General features: G+C 35.2%; 1 protein-coding gene across 7 annotated transcripts in view; it reads left to right on the top strand.

The window, feature by feature from the left end:
• Nucleotides 1-23,062, top strand: part of ATP8B (ATPase phospholipid transporting 8B) — a 634,707-nt gene that overhangs the window by 562,459 nt on the left and 49,186 nt on the right. For 6 of the 7 annotated variants that reach the window (XM_069823802.1, XM_069823803.1, XM_069823800.1 and 3 more), the window contains 3 exons: nt 2,832-3,003; nt 12,801-12,905; nt 20,859-21,081. In XM_069823802.1, the coding sequence (XP_069679903.1) occupies nt 2,832-3,003; nt 12,801-12,905; nt 20,859-21,081 (500 nt within the window). The remainder of the gene's footprint in view (nt 1-2,831; nt 3,004-12,800; nt 12,906-20,858; nt 21,082-23,062) is intronic. The other variant, XM_069823798.1, reaches the window with a different exon arrangement.

Raw genomic sequence — 23,062 nt, forward strand, 5'->3', positions numbered from 1 at the left:
TAATAGTTTCACACATACCGGCACTACTTAGAGTCACAAGTAGCAATGCATTATCCAAAAGAAAGTATTTCTGTTTAATACCTGAAGTATAAACTATGCCACATTCAATTTTTTTGACAAGTAATATTTTAAAGAAAATGTGTAATTGAAAAAAATTAGTTAAGATATGTTAGCATACATACCTTGAGCTTATATGTTAAAAAGTTTACCCTCATTCCCCAATGTCATACTTAATGACGTGTATAATATTTGCGCCTCTGTCTATTTTTTGGTGATTCTGCTAAGCTGTCCACTGCTTTTTCAATATCGAAAACATGCATTCAACCCGCAACATTGCTGATGGGAATAGATGGACGTAGAAAAAATATTTGATCAATTGAAGTAAATTTGGGGTGCTGTCGCTGGATTTACTAAATGCTCTACGCATTTCTGATTCATTAGTCCATCTTTCTTTATTAGTTCTTGGAACACTGTGTCTAATATAGTGTATTCGTTGTATAGTTCATCACTGTCAATTATCAGTTTATTTGCTTTCACGATATTTGTAAGGCCTTGAAATGTTACTGGTTTATTTAAATCTAAAGCAATGAAATGCTTGAAATGAGAGAAACCAGTCGAACCACTTTTCTAAATTAGATAAATTTCTTTGATAAACTATTAGCACAAAGACTCCTGATCTGATGGACATAAGTTCCTTAAACTTTGTGTACTTTAAACCCATCAGACCTATTACCAATTCTTAATTTTAGATTATCTTGTAATTTATTTAATATTTCATACACAGGCTGTTGATTTTGTTGACAAATTTTCCGGTAGTGATTTTTTTTTTTTTTTTTTTTTTTTTTTTACAAATTTGATACAGTTATATAAGAAAAAAATGTAACACTCAGGAAAGTGTTAACTCATTGTCATTTAGGTACTCCTGATCCTATTTTTCTGTTGTTCTAGAACAATATGAAATTTACGAACATACAAAAACATATCCACAACATATCCTGAAAACAACGGAATTTCAAAACAATATGAAATTTACAAACATACAAAAACACACCCACAGCACATCCTGAACACTCAACTCAATTTCAAAACACTAGAACATGAAATTTACAAACATGTATATACACACCTGCAGCATATCCTGAACACTTAACTCAATTTCAAAACACACACCCTTTTCGACACAATCATGATCACACCCCTCCACAACAGGAAATCGGAAGATAGCGCTAGGCTTCAGACAATAAAGAATACCACTTCGAAACTAGTCAGCCAGGTAATTTTCTAATGTTAACACAGTAAAGAAGTTATAATTTAATCAGTGAGTATAAATTTCGTTCCTTGCAGGTTTAAGCTTGTTAAATTTCCACAAAAATTGTATATATATTTTTTTTTTAACTAAAGGCGAGAACTTGGCTATTTGTCATTCACCCAAAACTGTAATTTCAAATTGTGGACTTTCTTTTTCATTGACAGTGAATAACATTCCCAGTTCAGTAAATAACATTCCCAGTTCTTAATTGATGAACTAGTGGACTTACTCGTGTTAAATATGAAATATCTGTCCGGCTTACAGCTGTTTCAGTGCTTCACACACCATCATCAGAGCCATCAGAGGCTCTGATGATGGTGTGTGAAGCACTGAAACAGCTGTAAGCCGGACAGATATTTCATATTTAACACGAGTAAGTCCACTAGTTCATCAATTAATTATATTCAAGTGTTAAAAGTGGTGTACGCAAGATTCAAAATGGGGATTCCCAGTTCTGTAAAATTGTCGCGTTTCTGTAGTTGTTTGTTGCAAGTACTATCCTACAAACGTCTAATACAAAATTATTCAGTCAGTTTTGTTATACTGCTTTTCAGCTACTTCATTTCTTGTGGAGTTTCAAATACAGTAAACAATGGCTTTAAACAAAAGAATAATTACTCTCTCTAGGAAAGAAGAATGCACATTTATACTCAGCCAGAACTTTGAGACACGTGTCTTGTATATTGCTTAGCAACCATAAATACAAGTCATATGTCCTGCAACAATTTTTCAAGTGAATATTTGTGCCAAGATAGTAGGAATAAATGATAAATTTCAAGTACTTTACCTGTGACGTGTGCCAAGGCACAGTATCAGGTACAAATCCTCATTGTGAACATAGCATATTATGTAGGCCTACCTTATGCCAACCATACTAAGCCACAACAAACACAGTGATGGAAAATTTATATTTCCCTAGCATTCGTGATTGTAACATCAATGACAACTCTATTATTATTTGTCAAGGAGAAGTATTAGCATTTTTGAACGAAACAAAGAGTAATTCACTTCAGTCCACTTAATATGACAGTTATACTTGTAGGTTCCTATGCTAATACTGACTGATAACTTTTATGATTATAGTAGACTGGCCTGTAGGCCTATATTGCTGAAACTACTTCATATGAAACAAAAGACATACAATGTTCACTGTGCTTTATGCAATCTGAAAACAACTAGCAATTTCTTTGTCAACTGATTGTTATGACTATGTACATTGAATACATAAGTAGATTATTAGTTCTTGTTATGATTATGTATATTGAATATGTGAATATTAGTTTTCTTCCATTCAACTTTTAAACTTCCAATACTGGTACTATTAAATATCAGTAAATGTAATACTGTAATATAACAATAATTAACTATGAACTAATAGAAAAAATGAAATGGAAGCAAAAAGAAATTACAAATCACCATTTTATAGTGAGAATTTTGTACTAGAAATAATTAATAGAAATTACTAATTTTCTGTTCATGTAAATATACGATGAAATACAGAAGATATATTTTTTTGTTTCAGAAATTTGCAGGCGAAGGCTTGCGTACATTGTGCCTGGCTGTGCGGGACCTGGATGAGGTGTTTTTTAATGATTGGAAACATCGACATCAGGAAGCTGCACTATCACTAGATGGTCGTGATGATAAACTTGATGCCATCTACGAAGAAATCGAGCGAAATATGACGTTAATTGGTGAGTACTTTACCTAGGTACTTAAAATTGGAATTAAATTAGAAATGAGTATTCATTTTTAAGAAAAACATTAATACATAATTAAAACAGAATCTGAAAGAAAGCAAATGACGAAACTACACAGTGTTTCAGCGTGATGTCTCACATTTTAATTCTTAGCATATAATTGGCAGTGTTTCTCAATTGGTGGGGGGAGGGGGGTCACAGGCAGTGTGTCGAAGGGTTGCCGGGGACTTTAAAATGTTATTTTTATTAATAAGAAAAAATAAATGAATAAATAAATTTAATAATAATTTAATAATCCATAAAAAATAGCACAAATATCTAGAGTTGGCCATGACAACATGCTTCTCAATCCTTAATGTGCCTCTACATTAATTATGTATTTTCAAGAAATATTCCCTTTCATTTATCTTCATTTATGTTCATGTTATAAGAAATAGTGAATTGTGTTTGTGTTCATGTTAGTGTTGTGTTCTCTCAAATATTTATTGACATCTGATCATTTTATTCATTCGTCTGTGTTTAATGATTTTCCTTAGCAATGTTTTTCCTCTGTTCCTACGTTGAATAGGAAGTTAATCTCTTGAATTTATATGTTGGAGTACATTCATTTAATTTAAATGATATAATTAAGTGTGAACTGTGATTATAGAAGTGTTAGTGAACTGAACCATTAAGTAGGTTAATGATTTATTGACATTTTCTTTGTGCAAGAGTTTATTGATTTTCATTAGCAACACATTGCTATATATTTAAGTTTTATTAATCTGATTCATATCTACGTTCATGAATGCCAGTGAATCCATTAAATGCCTGCTCTGCGATAATCCTAGAAGCTCTGAAGAATTTAGTTTAATTTTATCTGCAGATTGTAAATGTAGGTTCCATGGTAGCTGTGTCTATTTATGCAGTGATGAAGTAAAAGTTCTTGGTGAGTCTAACTCTCCCTGGCTCTGTCCATCTTGTTCATCAAAAAGTGGAACCCATAATACCTCAGCCCCTAATTATGTCGAATTAGTCTCATGCCCAATTTTCACTGGCAGTGATATTAAATCTAACAAAGGCTTGAAAGGTCTGTGAATACATTGGGCTAAGGCTCATCTCAATGAACCTCCTGATGATCTTCTATTACATTCAGAAAATACTTCATTTCAGTTTTTCCATCAAAAGGTTGCTAATTTTAAACTTAATACAAGAGTTTTAAGAGAATTCCTAAAGGAGCTAGAAGTTTTGCGGCCGAAAAATTGACTCAACTTATTGATAAATGTATTTCCGAAAATACTGAAGAATGTTGGAAAGAGCTTCTGATTTTTGCATATATCGCCCTTCAGATACCTGTTCAATCAAAGAAGAAATCTGACAAATCTTTAATGTCTAAAATCAAAGAGAACATTAATGATTTTACGCTGGAAGTTTCTCCACGTAAGAATAAGTCTACACTTTCTAGGTCACGCATTGTTGAAGCTAAAGTGGCAGACGGTGATATAAAGGAGCTATACAAGGGGCTTTAGTACAAAAACAGCCTCCATCATCACGGCCCTTGGCATTTCCAGATCCTCATACCACTGATGAAGTGTGTTTGTCAGTATCTCAAGATATGGTTTTGCAAAAAATAAAAAAACTTTCGTAATAGCTCTGCATCTGGTATTGATGGAATCCGCCCCCAACATTTAAATGATCTCACATCCAAATCTGCTGGAGATTCTGGCAGGTGACTCTTAAATGCTATTACTGGATTATGTAATCTAATGTTGGTCAGTAAAGTTAATCCTGAAATTTGTCCTAATTTATATGGAGCATCTTTAATTGTCATTGAAAAGAAAAATGGGGAGATACATCCAATCGCAGTTGGAAATATCTTTCGCATATTATCGGCTAAGTTAGCTTGCACTTCTGTTAAGGAGAAAGTTGGTCATCATTTACGCCCTCAGTAGCTCGGTTTTGGCACCCCCAAAGGATGTGAAGCCATCATTCACTTGATATGTTCATTTCTAAATCAGAACGAAGGCAGTCAAAATGTTCTACTTAAGATTGATTTTAAAAATGCATTTGATTGCTATGAAAAAGATACAGTGCTTGAACTTGTTAAGAGCAAGATCCCTCAACTCTATGCAGTCTTGTGGCAAGCATATAGAAACCCATCAAACCTGTATTACAATTTTGACATTATTTCATCGCAGACTGGAATCCAACAAGGTGATCTGATAGATCCACTGATATTCAGTCTAACCCTGAATTCTGTCATTACCCATTTTAATAGTACCTTGAACTTCTTTTACCTGGATGATGGTACTTTGAGGTGGGAATCCAATCTTGAAAAACTTATAGATTCCTGCAGATCCATTGGTTTGGTTTGGAGATTAATCCTGATAAATGCGAATTATACTTCTGTTCTACACAAGACAATACTGTAGCATCCGCATTCAATAATATGTTGTTGTTGTTTTCTAATGCCAGGTGTTTGACAATAAAGTCATTTGACCTCTTGCACTCCAATATTTTTCAAAGATATTATCATGACCAGCCACTGAAGCACAGATTTTGAGGTGTTCCGAATCCATTTCTTGGTTTGAGTTGCACAATGGGCAGTTAGGGGACTGATATATTCCAATTCTATGCAGGTGTTTGGCCAAACAATCATGGCCTGTTGCCAATCTAAATGCAGCAAAGACGATTTTCGTGGTAAATCGGGAATTAACTGTGGATTTTGATGCAGTGAGTTCCATTTTTTCCCTTGGGATTGAGTTATCAAATTTTGTTTGTTGAAGTCTAAGTATGTAGATTTAATAAATCTCTTCACAGAGTAATACGTAGATTTAGTAACAGGTCTGTAAGTAGCAGTGCTGCCCTTCTTTGCTAAAGCATATGCATTCTCGTTTCCCAGGATTCCACAATGGGATGGTATCCATTGGAATACAATTCTTTTATAGAGTGATATTAATTGAGAGAGCATTTTAGTTATTTCTGCTGTTTGAGATGAAGGTGTGTGTTTAGAGACGATTGATAGAATAGCTGCTTTGGAATCTGACAATACAACTGCATTCCTAAATTTATTGATGTGGCATAGAAGATTCCTGAGACTTTCACTTATTGCAATGATTTCACTATCAAAACTTGTTCCATATCCAAGAGATCTATAAAGGGAGAAGAGACAGCACGTAACACCTGCACCGGCACCTTGTTCTCTGGAGATCAAGGATCCGTCGGTGTATAAATGAAGCCAGTTTTGTGGAGGGTACCTAATATTAATTGTCTCTAAAGACAATTGTTTCAGTATTTCAGTGTTTACTTCTGATTTCAGTATTTCTTCTGTTAAATTTAGATTATATTCTATATTTAATAGAGTTAAAGGGTTTGGTTTAATTTGTAAGTTTTCTTTTAAATTCGGGATATTGATTTTCTGTTTTAATTCTTGAACAATGGATATGAAACTTTTTTGAGTTTTCAATCTACAGAGAGGACTGTATGAATGCCAATTGTTTCCTGGTAATCTGATAAGTTTTTCATATTGAATCAGTGCTTTTTCTTCTATTGTCATTTTGATGCTGTTAATATTAGTGAGGAATCTCATAGAATCTATTGGAGTTGTTTTGATTCCACCAGTAATGAGTCTGAGAGCTTGGTTTTGAACATATTCTATTTCGTTTATGAAAGGTAAAGTAATTAAAATTTCTCCGCAGTATGTCAGCACTGGCTGTATAAACATTTTGTATGTAGTGTTCAAAGTATTCCTAGAGCATCCCCATTTCTTTCCTGCTAGTCTTTTTAGAAGGGAGAATCTTTTACGAGCTTTTTCAGAAATGTATTTCAAATGGTTGCTCCATGTTAACTTACTATCGAAAATAACTCCAAGATATTTGGATTCATAAGTCCTAGGAAGGTGTTGGCCATTGTATTGGATATTGAATTCTCTCTCTTTTTTACCGAGTGAAAATATTTGGTAGTTACTTTTGCTTAAATTAAGTGTCATCAAATTTGATGTATTCCATTCATGTAGTTGATTTAGAGCTTTAAGAGCAGAATTTTGAATTTTGTCTCTATGTGTGTAAGATCCGGAAGTCCACAAAACTATATCATCTGCAAATAGTGCTGTTTTCATGTTTGATTCCTCTAATAGGGAGGGTAAGTCATTTATATAAATATTGAATAAAGTTATGCTGAGGACAGCGCCCTGAGATAGACCTCGATATGTTTGTCTGTAACTAGAAAGTGAGTTATTGAATTTAGTGGCAATGAATCTTTGACTAAGGAATTCTGATATCCATCTGAACATATTGCTGGAGATACCTAATTTCTGGAGTTTTAGTAATAATTTATTTCTCCAAACAGAGTCATATGCTAACTGAAAGTCAATAAATATTGCCAAGGTATCTTCTTTCTTGTTAAAACTGTCTTTTATTTCTTGGCCGAGGTGTATGAGTTGTTCATTGGTAGAGTGTAGTTGTCGAAAACCGGCTTGTCTTGGTGATAAAAGATTATGGGATTCTAAATACCAAGTTAATCTGTTGGAGATCATGGACTCCATGGTTTTTGTTATCATGCTTAATAGTGCTATTGGTCGATAACTATTAACATCATGAGCAGGTTTCCCTTTTTTGTGAATTGGTACAATGATTGCTTTTTTCCAAGCTGCAGGAATTGAAGTGTTCCATGATAAATTGAAAATGGATAAAAGTACAGACTTGGCTTTTTCCCCCAGATGTTTAAAAAATTCGGAATGAATGTTGTCGGGGCCAGGAGATTTCTTGGTTTTTAAATTTTGTAAAGCTAGAGTTAATTCTTTGGAAGTAAAATTTTAATGAAATATTTCAGATTTTGTACTAGTAATATTGTTTTTATTATTTTTATGTAATTCTCTTTTGATAAATTTGTCAGTTTTTTTGATATTGGGATGTAATCTGTGAGAGTTTGAGTAGTGTTTATTAAATGCGTTTGCTATATCTCTACTATCTGTTAGTGTTTTGTTATTATGAATAATAGGTTGGCTAGTATTTTCCTGTGTATTGGAAATATTCTTCAGAAATTTGTATGTTTTAGCGCTATCGGTTCTGTAATTAATATTTTCAATACATTTATTGAAACTGTTCAATAATATAGCTCCTGGGATTAAGATAGTATCTTTATCTAATTTGACTCTCCATGAATCTCCCATTTTTCTTCCAGCTGTAGAGTCAAGTATGCGAGAAAAACTTGAAATTATGAAGAAACTGTTTGATGATCTGCAGTCTCCACACATACAGTGTACTTTGTCTTAAAGAACTGTTATTTAATTCCTAAATTAACATATTTATTTCGCACTACCCCATTATGGCTTTTTCCATCTCTACTTCAAGAGACTGATGATCTACTGAGAAACTGTCTGGAATCGATTCTCAATGTATGTCTTGAAGACAACAATTGGATTTTAGCAACTTTGCCTATTGCCTTTGGAGGTCTTGGAATCCGGAATGTGAGTGATGTTTGTCTGCTTGCTTTCTTGGCTTCTGCATATGGAGTCCTTGATTTCGTCAAGTCCATTCTCTCAATTAACAGTGATGAAATCGGGGTTTGTTATGTCAGGCTTTGGAGAAATGATTAAGCATTACAGGAAACAACAACCTCCCAGCTTCTCCTGATATTAAAAAAACAATGGGACCATATCCATGTCTGTGATATCTACCAGAGCCTGGTAGCATCTTCATCGTCTGAGGTCATACAAACTAGATACCATGCCATTCGACAGAAGGAATCAGGGTCCTGGCTTAAAACAATACCGTCTTCCAACATTGGCACATTAATGGACAATATGTCCTTTAAAATTTCTGTGACCTTAAGACTCGGGTGCAAGAACTGTTTCCCACATAAATGTCTTTGTGGAACTGCTCTTGATGCTATGGTCACGATGGCTTAAGTTGTCCCAAAAATACTGGGAGATTTTCCAGATACTTTCAATTAAATGACATCATCAAAAGGGCACTTGTCTCTGCTGGTTTTGCATCAATCCTGGAACCTATTGGAATCAGCTGTTCTGATGAAAAAAGACCAGATGGATTGAACTTGAGACCCTGGTCTCATGGAAAATCTCTGCTATGAGATGCTACTTGTATCGACACCTTAGCACAATCCCATTTGCCTGTCACCTCCAAAGTCGCTGGTTCTGCTGCAACATCTGCAGTGAGCATCAAAAGAAATAAGTATCGGGATCTCCAGGACAGATAGTTACTTGTTCACTGGTTTTGCTGTTGAGACGTTGGGACATTGGTGCTCAGAGGCTGAAATGCTGGTTTGAGACATCGGGAAAAAAATTGCAAGCGCTCAATGAAGATTCCAGGTCGACTGACTTCCTGAGGCAAAGAATTGCTGTTGCTATTCAGCATGGGAATGCTGTCAATGTTATGGGGACATTTCCTCAAACACTGACTTTGGAGGAAATATTTTATTTTTTCAATTCCAAACATTGGCCGAATATCAGAACATGGGGTGATGGTGCATCTGGTTTCCCTGATCTGAACCTGTGTCGTGTTTCCTTTATTCTGAAAAGTAGTAGCTGATTGGAACTTTACTTCAAGTTCTTTGGATACACTGCAACTGAAAGTACGCATTGCTGCACTCCAGTCTGTGGGACACATCTGCAACTATTCTATCCATCTTCTTGCCACTGAAAGATCAGACTGTGCAGCAGTTGACTTCCTGCCTGGACGATCATAAGCGTCTAGTGCGCCAGCAAGCAGTGGCTACGTGCTCAGCTGGCATCTGGTGGGTGTACCAAAATGTTAAAAAAACTATTCTAAAAATAATTCATAATTAGTCAAGTCACAGCAACAGAAAATTAACGTATTCTACGTAGACTATACCCATGCAAAGAATTTTGTTTGCTGCAGTGTTCATTGTATGTTGAAGAAAATAAAAGCATAGCAGAAGAAAGTGCATTCTTCTTGTCATGAAGATGATGCACTGCAAGGCCAGAATGATGGTATAAAGCCTGGCATTGCCTTAGACTTGAAGTGATTATAAATTTTTACATGAAACACGTAATTCGTAAATAAACATGATGTGATGTGTTCCTGTAAATATTAAACTAGGGACATGCATTGTATTCATTAGTTTTGTTTAAGAAAAATTGTTTACATTATTGTAACTCTTATAAAAAATATCAGTCTCATAGATTGAATTTCGGACTGTGTAAATACTGCATTGTATAGTACCAGAAAAAAAAATAATTAAAGTGGTTTGTATAGATTTAAAAAAAACATCAAGGAATGATTTCCATGAAATATTATTTTTAGCAAAAATTTATAAGAAACATTTTATTTTGTTTTGTAACAGCAACAAAAGTTAGTGTGAAACTTGACACTGTTTTATTTGAACTAATTTTGTAATGTCTGGTTCAAATTTTGTAACACACATAAATAAGATCATTTTCAAGAGACATGCTTTTGTTTTTTTTTTTTTTTATGTTGATCATTGCAGAAAACTCGAGCTCGCAAAGGTACAAAGTAGCAAAGGGAGTAAGAACTCTCAAAGCTGCTGATACCAATCCACAATATTCATTCCTTCTCTGTAGCCAGAACTTGTCCAGTTCTTCACTACTGAATTGTAGTTGTAAACATTTGTCAGCAGATAACTCAATCAGCTAGTCGTGAAGTTGTGAATTCAACTTAGCCTTTTCCACAGGTCGCTCACAGAAAGGGTTTAGTATCCATCAAACCTAAATTTAAAACCACAGTAGATTAGTAGAAATATGACAAGGAAGCTTCAGCTATGTTTCTATTCCTGCAACACAAGTAAGCCACTATTATTGCATCATCAACAATGGAGACTGCGCCAAAACAGGGTAGGGTAAAGGGTCGGCTTCTTAAGTTCAAGAAAAAGGGGATCGTTGCATTGAAAAGATTGAGAGACACTGAATTAGAGGCATGAAAATATTGTAATTACTATAAACTCGATAAAAATAAGAAGCATACCTTTGCTTCTTTTTTTATCACAATACTGTAACCTACTGAAGTCAGTTTCATTATTGCAAATTAATGCTATAAATGGATATTACCACAGTAAATTGTATTTTCAGAAATTCTGAAGAATACATAACTTTTTTTATTTCAATTTGAATAGAATTTTCAGATTTTGTTTCGTTCTTCAGGGCACAGCTGGGGAATCTTCTTTATGTGGTTTGGAAAACTGAACTGTGCTTGCGCAATGCTGGTCTTTGCTTTAATCTGCTACAGAACATGTGGACCAGAGATAATAACTCCGATACTCTTTGACATGGACATGGATACTGTTCCCTGACAAGGGTGAAAGGAGGCATCAGCTGTTTGTAATATTTTTATTGTTTTAATTTGTTTTATTTTCATTTACCTCTCTCAAATACATACGTAAAATAGCAAAACAGGATTTAGCTAATAAACGCAATTTCTACAAATAATTAATGCCTTAATTTCACACTTCTATTTATAACTTTGTGGCTGTAGCGGTAGTCACATGTGAAGCGCACTCAAACTGTACACGAAATGCAGGAATCTTCTGCAGATGGCTTTGGTGTGGCTTTTAATGGCTGTTCGCACGTTAACTCGTCAATTCTTGCCACAGGCTGTGTGATCTCGTACAGAGAATAGCAGTGCATGTTTTCTGTGAAAAATTACTGACTTACCAATTCTTTTACAGCCAATGCAAAGTGCTTACTAATGGTGTTCATGATGCTCCTGATTGGAAGATGATTCTAAGGTTCGTGGCGAAGCTGGTTTATTGCTGAGTGAGGAAAGGAAGCAAACGCAACTCTTCATCAAGAGTGCTACAAAGTGTGGATGATGTTTGTGAGCAATGCTTCATTCCCCCCGGAAATCATTATGCTGATTGTAGTAGGCTATTCTGTGGAGATTTGCCAAATAGCACCTAAACAAAAATAGGACCACAGCTGTACATTCGACCTGAATGAAATCGAGCATGAACGTTATTGCACTTGGTTTCTCATCTCCTGGAATATTGACGACATGACGATGAATCTTGGCTTCATCTCTCAAGATACGTGAATTCTCAAAACACAAAGATTTGAACGTCAGAAAACTCTCATGATCTACTGGACACCACGTCATTTGCAGAAGGTAGCGTGTAGTGCACACTTTTCACTGAAAAAATCGTTGGGCCATTTTTCTTTGATGAAACTGTGAACACTGATGCATAAGGGCTATTTTCATGGCCTTCATAGAGCAATTAGACGATATCGAGCTTACACAGAGATACTTATAGCAAGATTATGGCACATGCCACATCTCCATTGAGTCTATGCCACTTATCAATAGCTTCTTCATGGACTGGGTTATCTTAAAAAACGTGTGGTTCCCCCAGGTCGTCAGACTTTGTGTGGACTTCATATAGGGCTAACTTGTGGAGACAGACTACAAAAAACAGACCATGAACCATTCAGGATCTTCGGGCAAACATAAAGATCAAAATAAACATCACAGGCATGTTGAGGCAGTATCAGAAAAATTGTGAAGCTTGCGCTGATGTGTCTTGAATAGGAGAGGGGACACTTTCAACAGTTCAACAGTTGGTATGATGCTGAGTCGTTCTCCTATGATTAAACCCTCATTTGCATATCTACACGTAGTTATCTTACTGTTTAGTTATTAAGTCGAGTGATTGACATATTTAAAAAGTGAGTGATAGACATATTTAAAAAGTGAGTAATTGACATATTTAAAAAGTGAGACTTCCCATTGAAACACTTTGTATAATAGGTGATTAACTCTGTTGAGATTATCAAGATTATCAAGTGGAAGGAATGTTTTTAACAGAAAGCTTTTTCCTTGTAGGTGTAACTGCAATTGAAGATAAATTACAGGATGGAGTGCCTCAAACCATAGCAAATCTTGCGCTAGCTGGTATTAAAATTTGGGTGTTGACAGGTGATAAGCAAGGTGAGTAAATAGAAATTTTGTAATTTACTGTGGGTGGAATCTTGTTTTAAAATTCTGGCTACTTCACTATATTTTCCATTCTACTAAGGTTTAAGCCACAGTCACATTTTGCTACTTGACTTCTAAAAATGCAACAAACTTTGAATGTAAATGTACAAAAATGCGACAACCACATTAGACTTCAGAAACGAAGATGGTAATGGAGAAAATGAAATCAGAGATGTGTTTGAACTAATCCGAATTTAAATGAAATGCTAATGGTATGGGCAATTTCAAAAAGGTATTGAGCAATAGATGTTCAGGAATTGATTTCAAAGAATTGACACAATTCATGTAAGGTTAAGTGAACAAATTCTTCTAATTGATTTTTATAATTCCATCACATTCTGTAAATTGTGAGCGAGGATTTAGTTGCATAAATCTTGTAAAAACTGGAATTAGAAACTGCCTTTCAGTAAAAAGAGTTAGCTCTCTGGTAACAATAAATCTTGAAGGGCCTTCTAGTAAAGGATTTCAATGTTTAAAGTGCCCATAAAATAATAGTACATTATGCAACGAGCCTATAATGGTAGTCATTAAGACGCGAGGATGTTTATGAAATAAGCGCGAGTTTCATAATTTTCATATGAGCGTCTTAATTACCATTATAGGAAAGTTTCATACGACTTTTTATGCTCGACCATACTTCTAACTTGAAATTATTCTTAAGTGTTCATGTTATTGTTATGTGAGTGCAATAGCCTACCTCATAAATTGTGAGACGTGCGCAGGCGCAAAAGTATTGATTTTTTCTGGGAAACGAATGTCGACGACCTTGATATACAGTAATCTAGAGAGTAAGATAAAAATTAATCTTGATATAACCTTGAAATTGAATTCGACATTGAAAAACGAGATGACAAATTGAATTTATTTGAATATTACTGGTATTTACAATTAACGCTAATTATTATACGATGAAAGAGTAATGGAACGGAGAAAAACTCTCTCCGGCGTCAGGATTTGAACCCGGGTTTTCAGCTCTACGTGCTGATGCTTTATTCACTAAGCCACACCGGATACCACCCTGGCGTCAGACAGAATCGTCTCAGATTAAGCTCGAACTCTTGGGTTCCCTCTAGTGGCCGCCCTCTGCACTACGTCATAGATGTCAATGAACGTAGGACTGAATTCCACACATGTGCTGAGGTGCACTCGTTATGAGTGACTAGTTGGCCGGGATCCGACGGAATAAGTGCCGTCTTAAATCGCGAAGTGATTTACGCATATCATATATATTGTTTTAATGTACCGAAGTACATATGATATTTCCATGCAGATATTCTGCGTCATCATACGATGAAAGAGTAATGGAATGGAGAAAAACTCTCTCCGGCGCCGGGATTTGAACCCGGGTTTTCAAGCTCTGCGTGCTCTAGTAACAGAACATAACCTTCTGCGACAGTATTGGATTTCCAGCTTCCGTGACGTTTCCCTAGTTGTCTTTCGATTGCATATCCGAGAATAATCGAAAACCTGAACTTTAATAAATAGGTGTACTTTAATGACATGCATTCAAGGACTGCTACCAGGTGTATAATTACTACATTTCGGCATGGTCGAGCATAAAATTAATAAAGTATGCAGAAACAAAAAGTTATGTAATTTGTTTCATGAAGTTTTATTACTTTCAATCCATCTTATCACACTCTAGACATCTACTTATGTAAGTAAATCATTAGACATAGATATGTTTAGAATCAATTAGGTACTGCTGAATTTACGTTAAAATACTTTATCTTTCTGCACAATTATTTATAATATTGCACGAACATTTCGCAATTTTCACAAATATTTTTCATTTGTGCATTTTTGCTTTAACCCTGCGTTCTACTCATTACTTTTTACCCCATTTTGGCGATTTTCTCAAACATTCTTAAAATATATATGGTTGTTCGTAAGTCACTTCAAACTTTAAAGCATTGTAAATAAGGTATCATAATATTTGAGAGAGGGAAGGGTAAATCATCATTGTGTTGGGCAAGCATTGGATACACACACACATTTATCAAAACAATACAGAAAATTTATTATGGCACCTGCCTATAGAAATTAGTTAAAGATACTTTTACTAATTGTAAAAACTTTGTAAAAATTAAATACGTTCATATCATAATTATTTATTTTAGTGATACTGTTTGTATCCACTATTTCTCTACTTCTTTCTGTGTGATTTCCATCCAGCTATGCTTTAGACTATCCCTTACTCTCCGGAAGTTAAGTTAGGTTGGGTTAGTTTAGTTTAGGTTAGGTTAGGTTATGTCCGCCCTGAAACCTTCCAACCACACTTTCTTGACTTGCTTTTGGTGGTGTATAATATTTGCCACAATTAAAAGTAAGACTATTTCTATTTACTTTCACTGACTGTTCACAACATCCATATACCCCCAATATTTATTATGTCGTTCACCACTTGTTCAATTACGTCCATAAACAAGAGACAAATACGGTATCACTAAAGTAAATAATTATCGTTCATATTTACTAGTAAGAAAAATTCCTTGCTGTTAACACATTTTTAACGGATGCAGTCAGCCTAAGTGCCCGTCATGCTTGTAGTTTGTGTTTACTGAATGCTTGTAGTTTGCATAGTGAATAGCACATATTTTAACAGTGTTTGTGTTTTTTGATGTACCGGAACAAGTGTTTTTTTTTTTTTTTTTTTTTTTTGAGAAAGAGGCCTATCACATATGCCAAAAGTGTGGTACCTTTTGCTGAGAACATTTTCCAATTGGCCCTCATTAGAGTAACAGTACAACATAAACTAAACAGATTTGCATAAAAATTGTCGATATTGTAAACGAAATTAAACCCAGACTTCTCGGTTGGGTTAAATTTATTTAGTTATTGTCAAGGAAGAGTTATCATCTTTAAAATAAGTTTTCATACTTATGTTTGTAGAAGAAATAAGGTTATTTAGTTATTGTGAAGGAAGAATTATCAATCTTTAAAATATCATATTTACTCGCATATAACTCTCATTTTTTTTTTTTGTACTGAAAATACATATCGGGTCTGTGTTATGTGCTGGGATTTTTGTGTGGAAAAGGTTTTGTTGAAAACAAATAATTTAAAACACATTATGTTTATTTATTCTTTTATCTGCATACAGCTAACAGATCTAATATGGTGATTGGCATCCTCACTATTCATTGTCACTGTTGCAAACCTCCGAGCTACTCTCTTCCTCATGTGTATCACATTCATTATTGTCATCAGCCCAGTGCTTAAAGTGGTTTTAAAGAAGGGTGATGGTATGCATCTGATATGAGTGGATGCAGGAAGGGGTGTGGTAGCGATAATTACAAAAGAATAAATAATTATTTAGAAAAAAATAACTTCAAAATGGAATAGGATGTAATATCGGGCATATTTAAAAACTTCATTTCTGAAAAGTCAATTACATCTTAGCATGCAACATAACTACACTACACTAATGGAAAGTTGTTCATATCTTACTACATTTATTTAAAGCAGCCATTTTCAACTGATGTGCTGTGAGAAAATGAAAATAGTTTAGGTTGTCTTGGTAAATTGGAAAAATAAAAGTGAAAAGAGTAATAAAAAAATGAGTCCACAACAGTCAACATTCAGCGAACATGGCACAACTCAGCATTCAGTAAACACATTCCCTCTAAAACCTTCAAAATTCCCCTCTGGTTGGAAACCACTGGTTTAGATTATATGAGTATACTGCGGGATTTTGAATTACAACTTTAGTGTCCCACATGTTGGGAAAGGTTTAAAAATGCTGATTTGAAAGGTAAGACACAGTTAACATTGTTTCCGGAATTCACAACAGGAGCCAATAAATTTTGAAACAGTTACTGATTTCTCACATGTCTCATAGGTCAACAGAGTATGAATCATGTCCATCCTGAATTATTAGAAGTTGTTGGGCCTTTATATAAAAAATGTATAACAATTTTCTTTTTAAAATTACCTCTGCAAGGGAGATTTATTCATAATATGTAATTAAGTGTAAATGGAATAAAATAAACTGTTGGGATGGATGACAACCTCATAGAAAGGTATATTAAATTCATATTTTATTAGTATTATTAATGGTATCCCATACTGGGTCGCTTCACATGTTTTGTATGCATACCAGGCTCATACTGATCCACTTTAAGCACTGTGTCAGGCCATACTGTGTTATCTTGATTCCCATCGAGCGCATTTGAAATGTTTTTTTTTTTATTTCAAAAAATCTTTTCGCAACGATGTCTATCGACACCATAGCCTACATCCGTATAATCCAATCACACATGAGTTCAACTGATGGTCTCTTTATTTTGCCCACTAACATCAGCTCATGTCCACTCGCCACCATCCAATCAATGTACATTTTTGTATGTTGTTCTTAAAGAGTTTGTTCTCAGAACCATTCAGTGGTTGTAGACAATATGATAGTCCGTAAGAATCACGATAAAGTCCGTTTTTATTTCTTCGAGATACTTCTTCGTGTCTTCTACCAAGTGCCCATGAAAACTGTCCCAAACTAGCATTGCCGGGCATTGAAGTAATGCCCTGGGCCATGCTCCCCACACTGTACCTACAGACCCAGTCTTGGACAAGAGATACATCCATCCCTTTTCTTGGGACCCATGCATTTATGCCTTTGCGAAAATTAACTTTAGACATTGTTTTCCTTTTAAAGATTACATACTGCAGTAATATTTTTCCGTCTGATGATATGGCAAACATGACAGTGCAATGCTAATTTTCACATCTAGTTGTACGTACAAGCATGCTCGATCCCTCATTTTTATTTATGGTGATGTTATATGGCATGCCTCATGTCGAAGTTTATCGGGATCTGATCTATGTTGTCAATCTGCGAAAGCAAGTACTGGTTTCTCTTCTGCATTGCTGTCACGTGTCAATGGAAACCTATTTCCTTGTCATTTAAGTTGCATGGCATCTTCTGGCAGAGAGATGTTCGCCATCACAAAGACAATCCATTCCTTTTCATGAATCTGCAGATCCAACTCCGGCTTACTTCGAGATCGAATTGTTGATGCCCTGCATTCTCGTCAGTTCATGAGCTTTAAAACATACCTAGCATCTCATGCCAGATACAGAAGTCATCATTTCGTAATTTGATTACATAGCGAAGAAGTTCATTTTATAATTCAGGAAACTACCCACTTTTTGGACCTCTGAATCCCTTTCGTGATTTGTTGTCGTTTCTAGCGCATCTTTCTGTTTATGCCAATAGCAAACATTAAATTCACCACCGGCAGCTCGACTGCCATATTCTTCTGCATATTTTATCACTTCAAGTTTAAAAGCAGCCATGTAACTTCCTCGTTTCTCCATACCTTAGTTTCACAAAAAAACAAAAGCAGAAATGAAAATCACTTCAGAGCAGACGAAAGTAATCACTATCACTAGATTAACGAAATGCAGTAACAAAACTAATGCTAACAATCAACGCCAAAATGAACTGTAACTTCGCGCGGATAATGTTCCTACTAGTCAGACTGGAGTGGGAGTTAAGTTATTTGGCTTGAGTCTGTGGTACAGAATTTAATTATGGTTTATTTAACGATGCTTGCAACTGCAGAGGTTATATCAGCATCGCCAGTGTGCCGAAATTTTGTCCCGCAGGAGTTCATTTACATGCCAGTAAATCTACTGACATGAGCCTGTCGCATTTAAACACACTTAAATGCCATCAACCTCGGCCGGGATCGAACTGCAACCTCGAGCATAGAAGACCAGCGCTATACCAACTATGCTACCGAGGGCAACTCTGTGGTACAGATGTTTCGTTATATCTCTGCCATTAAATTTGAAGTGGCTTATCTTGGTCATGGGCTTCACTGTATTAAAAAGCATTACAACCTTCTGTTATCTATTTTTTCCCCTCACCACAAACTGTAATGTTGCACAGAGTTAGAGATAAAAGATCTGTAGAGTGAAGATCTGCTCCTGTGAAGTACGGTTTACTTTAGATAGTTTAATATATCATTGTTGTGTTCGTACTACGTTAGCATATGTCAGGTCAGTCTTAAAGTGTAAAATGGCCTACCTCCCTGTCATGTCTCTCATTATCAGCTAGTGGGTGTAGAAGTAAAATGTCATGCGCGACTCGAGAATGAAAACGCTATGTTTTGAATGTTGCCACACTATAACAGAGATATCAGAGTCTAATGGGTGGGGGAGAGGATGTTGGTAGAGTTACCATCGCTTTCTCCCCCCACTTTTCGCTTATGGTATGCCCAAAGTGTATACACATCAAAAAAAGTTTGGAACCAACAGAGTTTTATATAATTTTCTTTCTTTAAAAGAAATTTGTGTTATTCCACTGATTGTATGGATACCTTTCCACTCTATTGAAGTTAATCATGTTGCTATGGTACGAATTTTAATAAATGAATTATTGTTTTACAGGATTATGTATAATATTGCATAATTTTATTCTATCAATATACGATATTAAATAGTTTTTCCCTTAAAATAAAGGATATTGAAGGCATTCTGACAACAAGTTTAGTATGCCTGAACACATAGCAGTAAATTATCGTGTGCACATTATCACCTTATGTGAAGAAGGACTAATACATAGGCAGATTGCCCTGCATGTTGGTTTTAGCCATAGTGCTGTTGGAAAGACCTGGAAGCATTATTTGGACACAAATGTAGTAGCAGATAGGCTCCAAGAAGGTCATTCGAAGGTAATCACTCACGCTGATGATAGATATTTGGGGTGTCTAGTTCGTAAGGAGCCATAAACCATTGTTTCAGAGCTACGAAGTGCTTTCCTTCGGACCATTGGGAAGCACATAAGCACCCAAACCATTAGAAATCGTCTTCACGAGTTGAAGATGCATGCAAGGCGACCATGGCATATACCTCCACTCAACTGCAATAATCGCACAGCTCGTTTTCGATGGGCAAGAGAGCATCAAAGAAGGGAGCAAGAGAGGTTGGGGTTCTGTGCTATTCACAGATGAGACAAGGATTTGTCTAAGACCTGATTCAGGAAGAGTTCGAATCTGAAGAGTACTTGGTTGTGCAGTACCCGTCCACCATCCCGTAGAATACTATAGGCAGGGAGGTGGAAGTATCATGTTTTGGACAGGCATAATGCATGGCTTACGAACACCCCTAGTGCCTATGATAGGCAATATGACTGCATTGAAATATTGGAGAGGGATTGTCCTAAGTCTTGTCATATCGTATAGGGAACATTTTGGTGAATATTCTATTTTTCAAGATGACAATGCCCGGCCACATCACGGAAAATAAGTAAATGAACGAATTCAGGCCGCTCGAATAACCGTATGTAATGGCCTGCTTACTCACCGGATATGAATCCCATAGAATATGCTTGGGACCAGCTCAAGAATGCCATTTACCATCGTCAATCACCTGTTCAAACCCTCCACTAGTTCAGAGAGGCTGCAATCCAGGAATGCGATCATCTAGATCAGCAGCGCCTCGACAACCTGATTGAGAGCATGCCAAGACGCATCCAGGCACTTGTCAGAACCAGAGGAGACATGACACATTACTAAAACAGTTTTTTTAAATGTCCACATTGCCAATTGCATGCAATTGAACTGACACTTTATTCTCCTTACAATACTATGTTTCTCTTTTGTTTATTTATGCCTCAATAAAAACAGTTAAAAGTAATTTTTGTTTAATATTATATTATATATGGTTAAAGTAGTCACTGGGTTTCCTTATTCAAACTCAATTAATACTGGAACATGAAAAGGCTCTTAAAGTCTGTTTGGTTCCAAACTTTTTTTGATGTGTATATTTGTTTAAAATCCATATCTCACAACTATATACTTTTTAAATATATTTCATGGTATCTTTCTAGATATTCTTGTCACACCATAATTGATATTATACAGTTGTTTAATCAGTATCCTTAATTTTCTTTTTGTATTGCAGAAACTGCTATCAACATTGGCTATTCCTGTCAACTTCTAACAGATGAAATGGCAGACATCTTCATAGTAGATGGACACACATATGATGATGTGGAAACACAGCTGGGGAAGTTTCGAGAGTCGGTTCGCAGTGCTGGATTAGGACATGGAGGTGTCCCAACAGCAGCTGCTGCATCGGCTCCCACTTCCGTCAGCATCGTCACTTTCAGGTGGGACCAGCACAGGTAGCTACAGCTAGGGCAGGCAGACGCTCGCTTGCATGCATGCTCACTCACACTTGTGCACATACCAGCCAAGCTTCAGTCAGGTATTTCTAGTGTAAGAGTAGACAGAGATTAACTTCTATCAGTGTGTTATTGGTGTGGCCTGCTGCACTTTGGAATTGGTCCATGATAGAAAAATTAACATTGGTGTTATGTAATAACAGACACTAAATCATGTGTGTTAGCACGTGTTTCTTTAGAATTTGTATGAAAGTGACAACCATAAGATACCAGTATTTACTGTAAATACTTGATTTGGTATTATTATATAAGACTTTAATGAATGTTATAAGATATGTCTATTAAGAGTATTAGTCTTGGGTTGTCAAATTCACACATACTACACGTTGCTGTTTTAGATAATGGGTTTTGTAGTTATTTGTGTGGAATTTTGTGTACTGCATGTAAATATCAGTACAAAATACTGGAAGGTGGTACTAACCAAATGGTTGACTAAAGGTAAACATTAATGCTTTCAGCTGTTTTGCTCTTATTGCTACTAATTACAAATTAGTAACTCAGCTTTAATACAGTCATGTAAATAACCCCTTGCCGAATTGATGTTGTCTTCATAAAAATAATCATAATCACAAGAAATAAGTCTAATTTCAGATTATATTTCCAGTATATATACACTCGGTACCAGTACTATGTGTAGTGGTATAGTATTTTTCTGATAAGAAGTTTTAGGCATCTTAAATTTAACTTTTTGTGAATTCTGAAATATACCCTTTTCAAGGAATGTTTATAGGTTATAAAAATGTTGAATCATACAAAAATATATTTCTTATTCTTACAGATAGTACATTGCATAATTAGCCTTAGCTAAGTTTACATTGCATAATTAGCCTTAGCTGAGTTGACAGCTTCTTAACAAAGAAACCGAATTTTGCTCTCTGATAACGTCTAGATTTCTGGTGACTGAAATGACTTTAGAGTAAATTTTCTCGAATTAATTCGATTTCGTCTATCATCTTAAAGGTAGGCGCTCACTTACCGGAAAAAAATTAGTTCATTGCATTCGAATTTTTATTATAGTATCGCTCCCTTGTCCGCATTTCCTAATTAATAATCAAATAGTGTTGTAATTAACCACTAGAGCGCATTATTTCGTTGTAGTTGAACTGAATCTGGAAATAAAATGAATAGCACTATAACTTAAATAAACTTTGAAGGATATACAGTACTTGATTAATTTAGTATTTTCCCAAACTCATCCCATATGTTCTCTCTCCATATTACATTGCTATAATTCTAATTTGATAAATTATAAAGCTCTTCATACTGTTAATAAAATAAGCTTTGTGTCGTCCATTTCATTATAGATACCTTTAATATTACCGTGATTAGAGGCCTTGCAATCGATATACTTGCCATGATATTCTGTATTTCGATCTTGGACCATATGGAAATCCGTTTAGAATTCTCTAGTCAGAATTCTGGATGGAATCTGGTCATGCAGACAGAGACGATGCGACTAAGTGAGCAATGCTTCATTTAAAATAATGCAAAGAATAAAAATCCGAACACACTGTACAGATCCATTCCAATAATTGAGCACCTACCTTTATTCAGCTGTACTTTTAGTATATCTCTACCGTACTGTAATACAATGAAGTACAAAATTCTAGAGCATAAAAAAAATATTTGATGTCACTGCAGATCAGAATATGTTTTTATTTTTTAAACATCAATAATTATTAATGATTGGATACCGGTAACATGAAAGTTTTTTAGGACTTTCTTTTAAAACATCTTAATTAGCTATACCTCTTTTTTGTTGTGAGCACTTAACACAGTAATAGTCTACTTCTTTAACTGAAATGTAAGTTTCTAATGCCTTTTATTTATATCACTTTCAGATGACATAATATCAAAATGCTTAGTCATTGTTTCTATCAAAATAATTTACCAAATTGCTTATCACAGTAAATCTGGAGAA

This window comes from Periplaneta americana, chromosome 4, assembly GCF_040183065.1.
Source record: "Periplaneta americana isolate PAMFEO1 chromosome 4, P.americana_PAMFEO1_priV1, whole genome shotgun sequence".
In the NCBI taxonomy this organism is placed as follows: Eukaryota; Metazoa; Arthropoda; class Insecta; order Blattodea; family Blattidae; genus Periplaneta; species Periplaneta americana.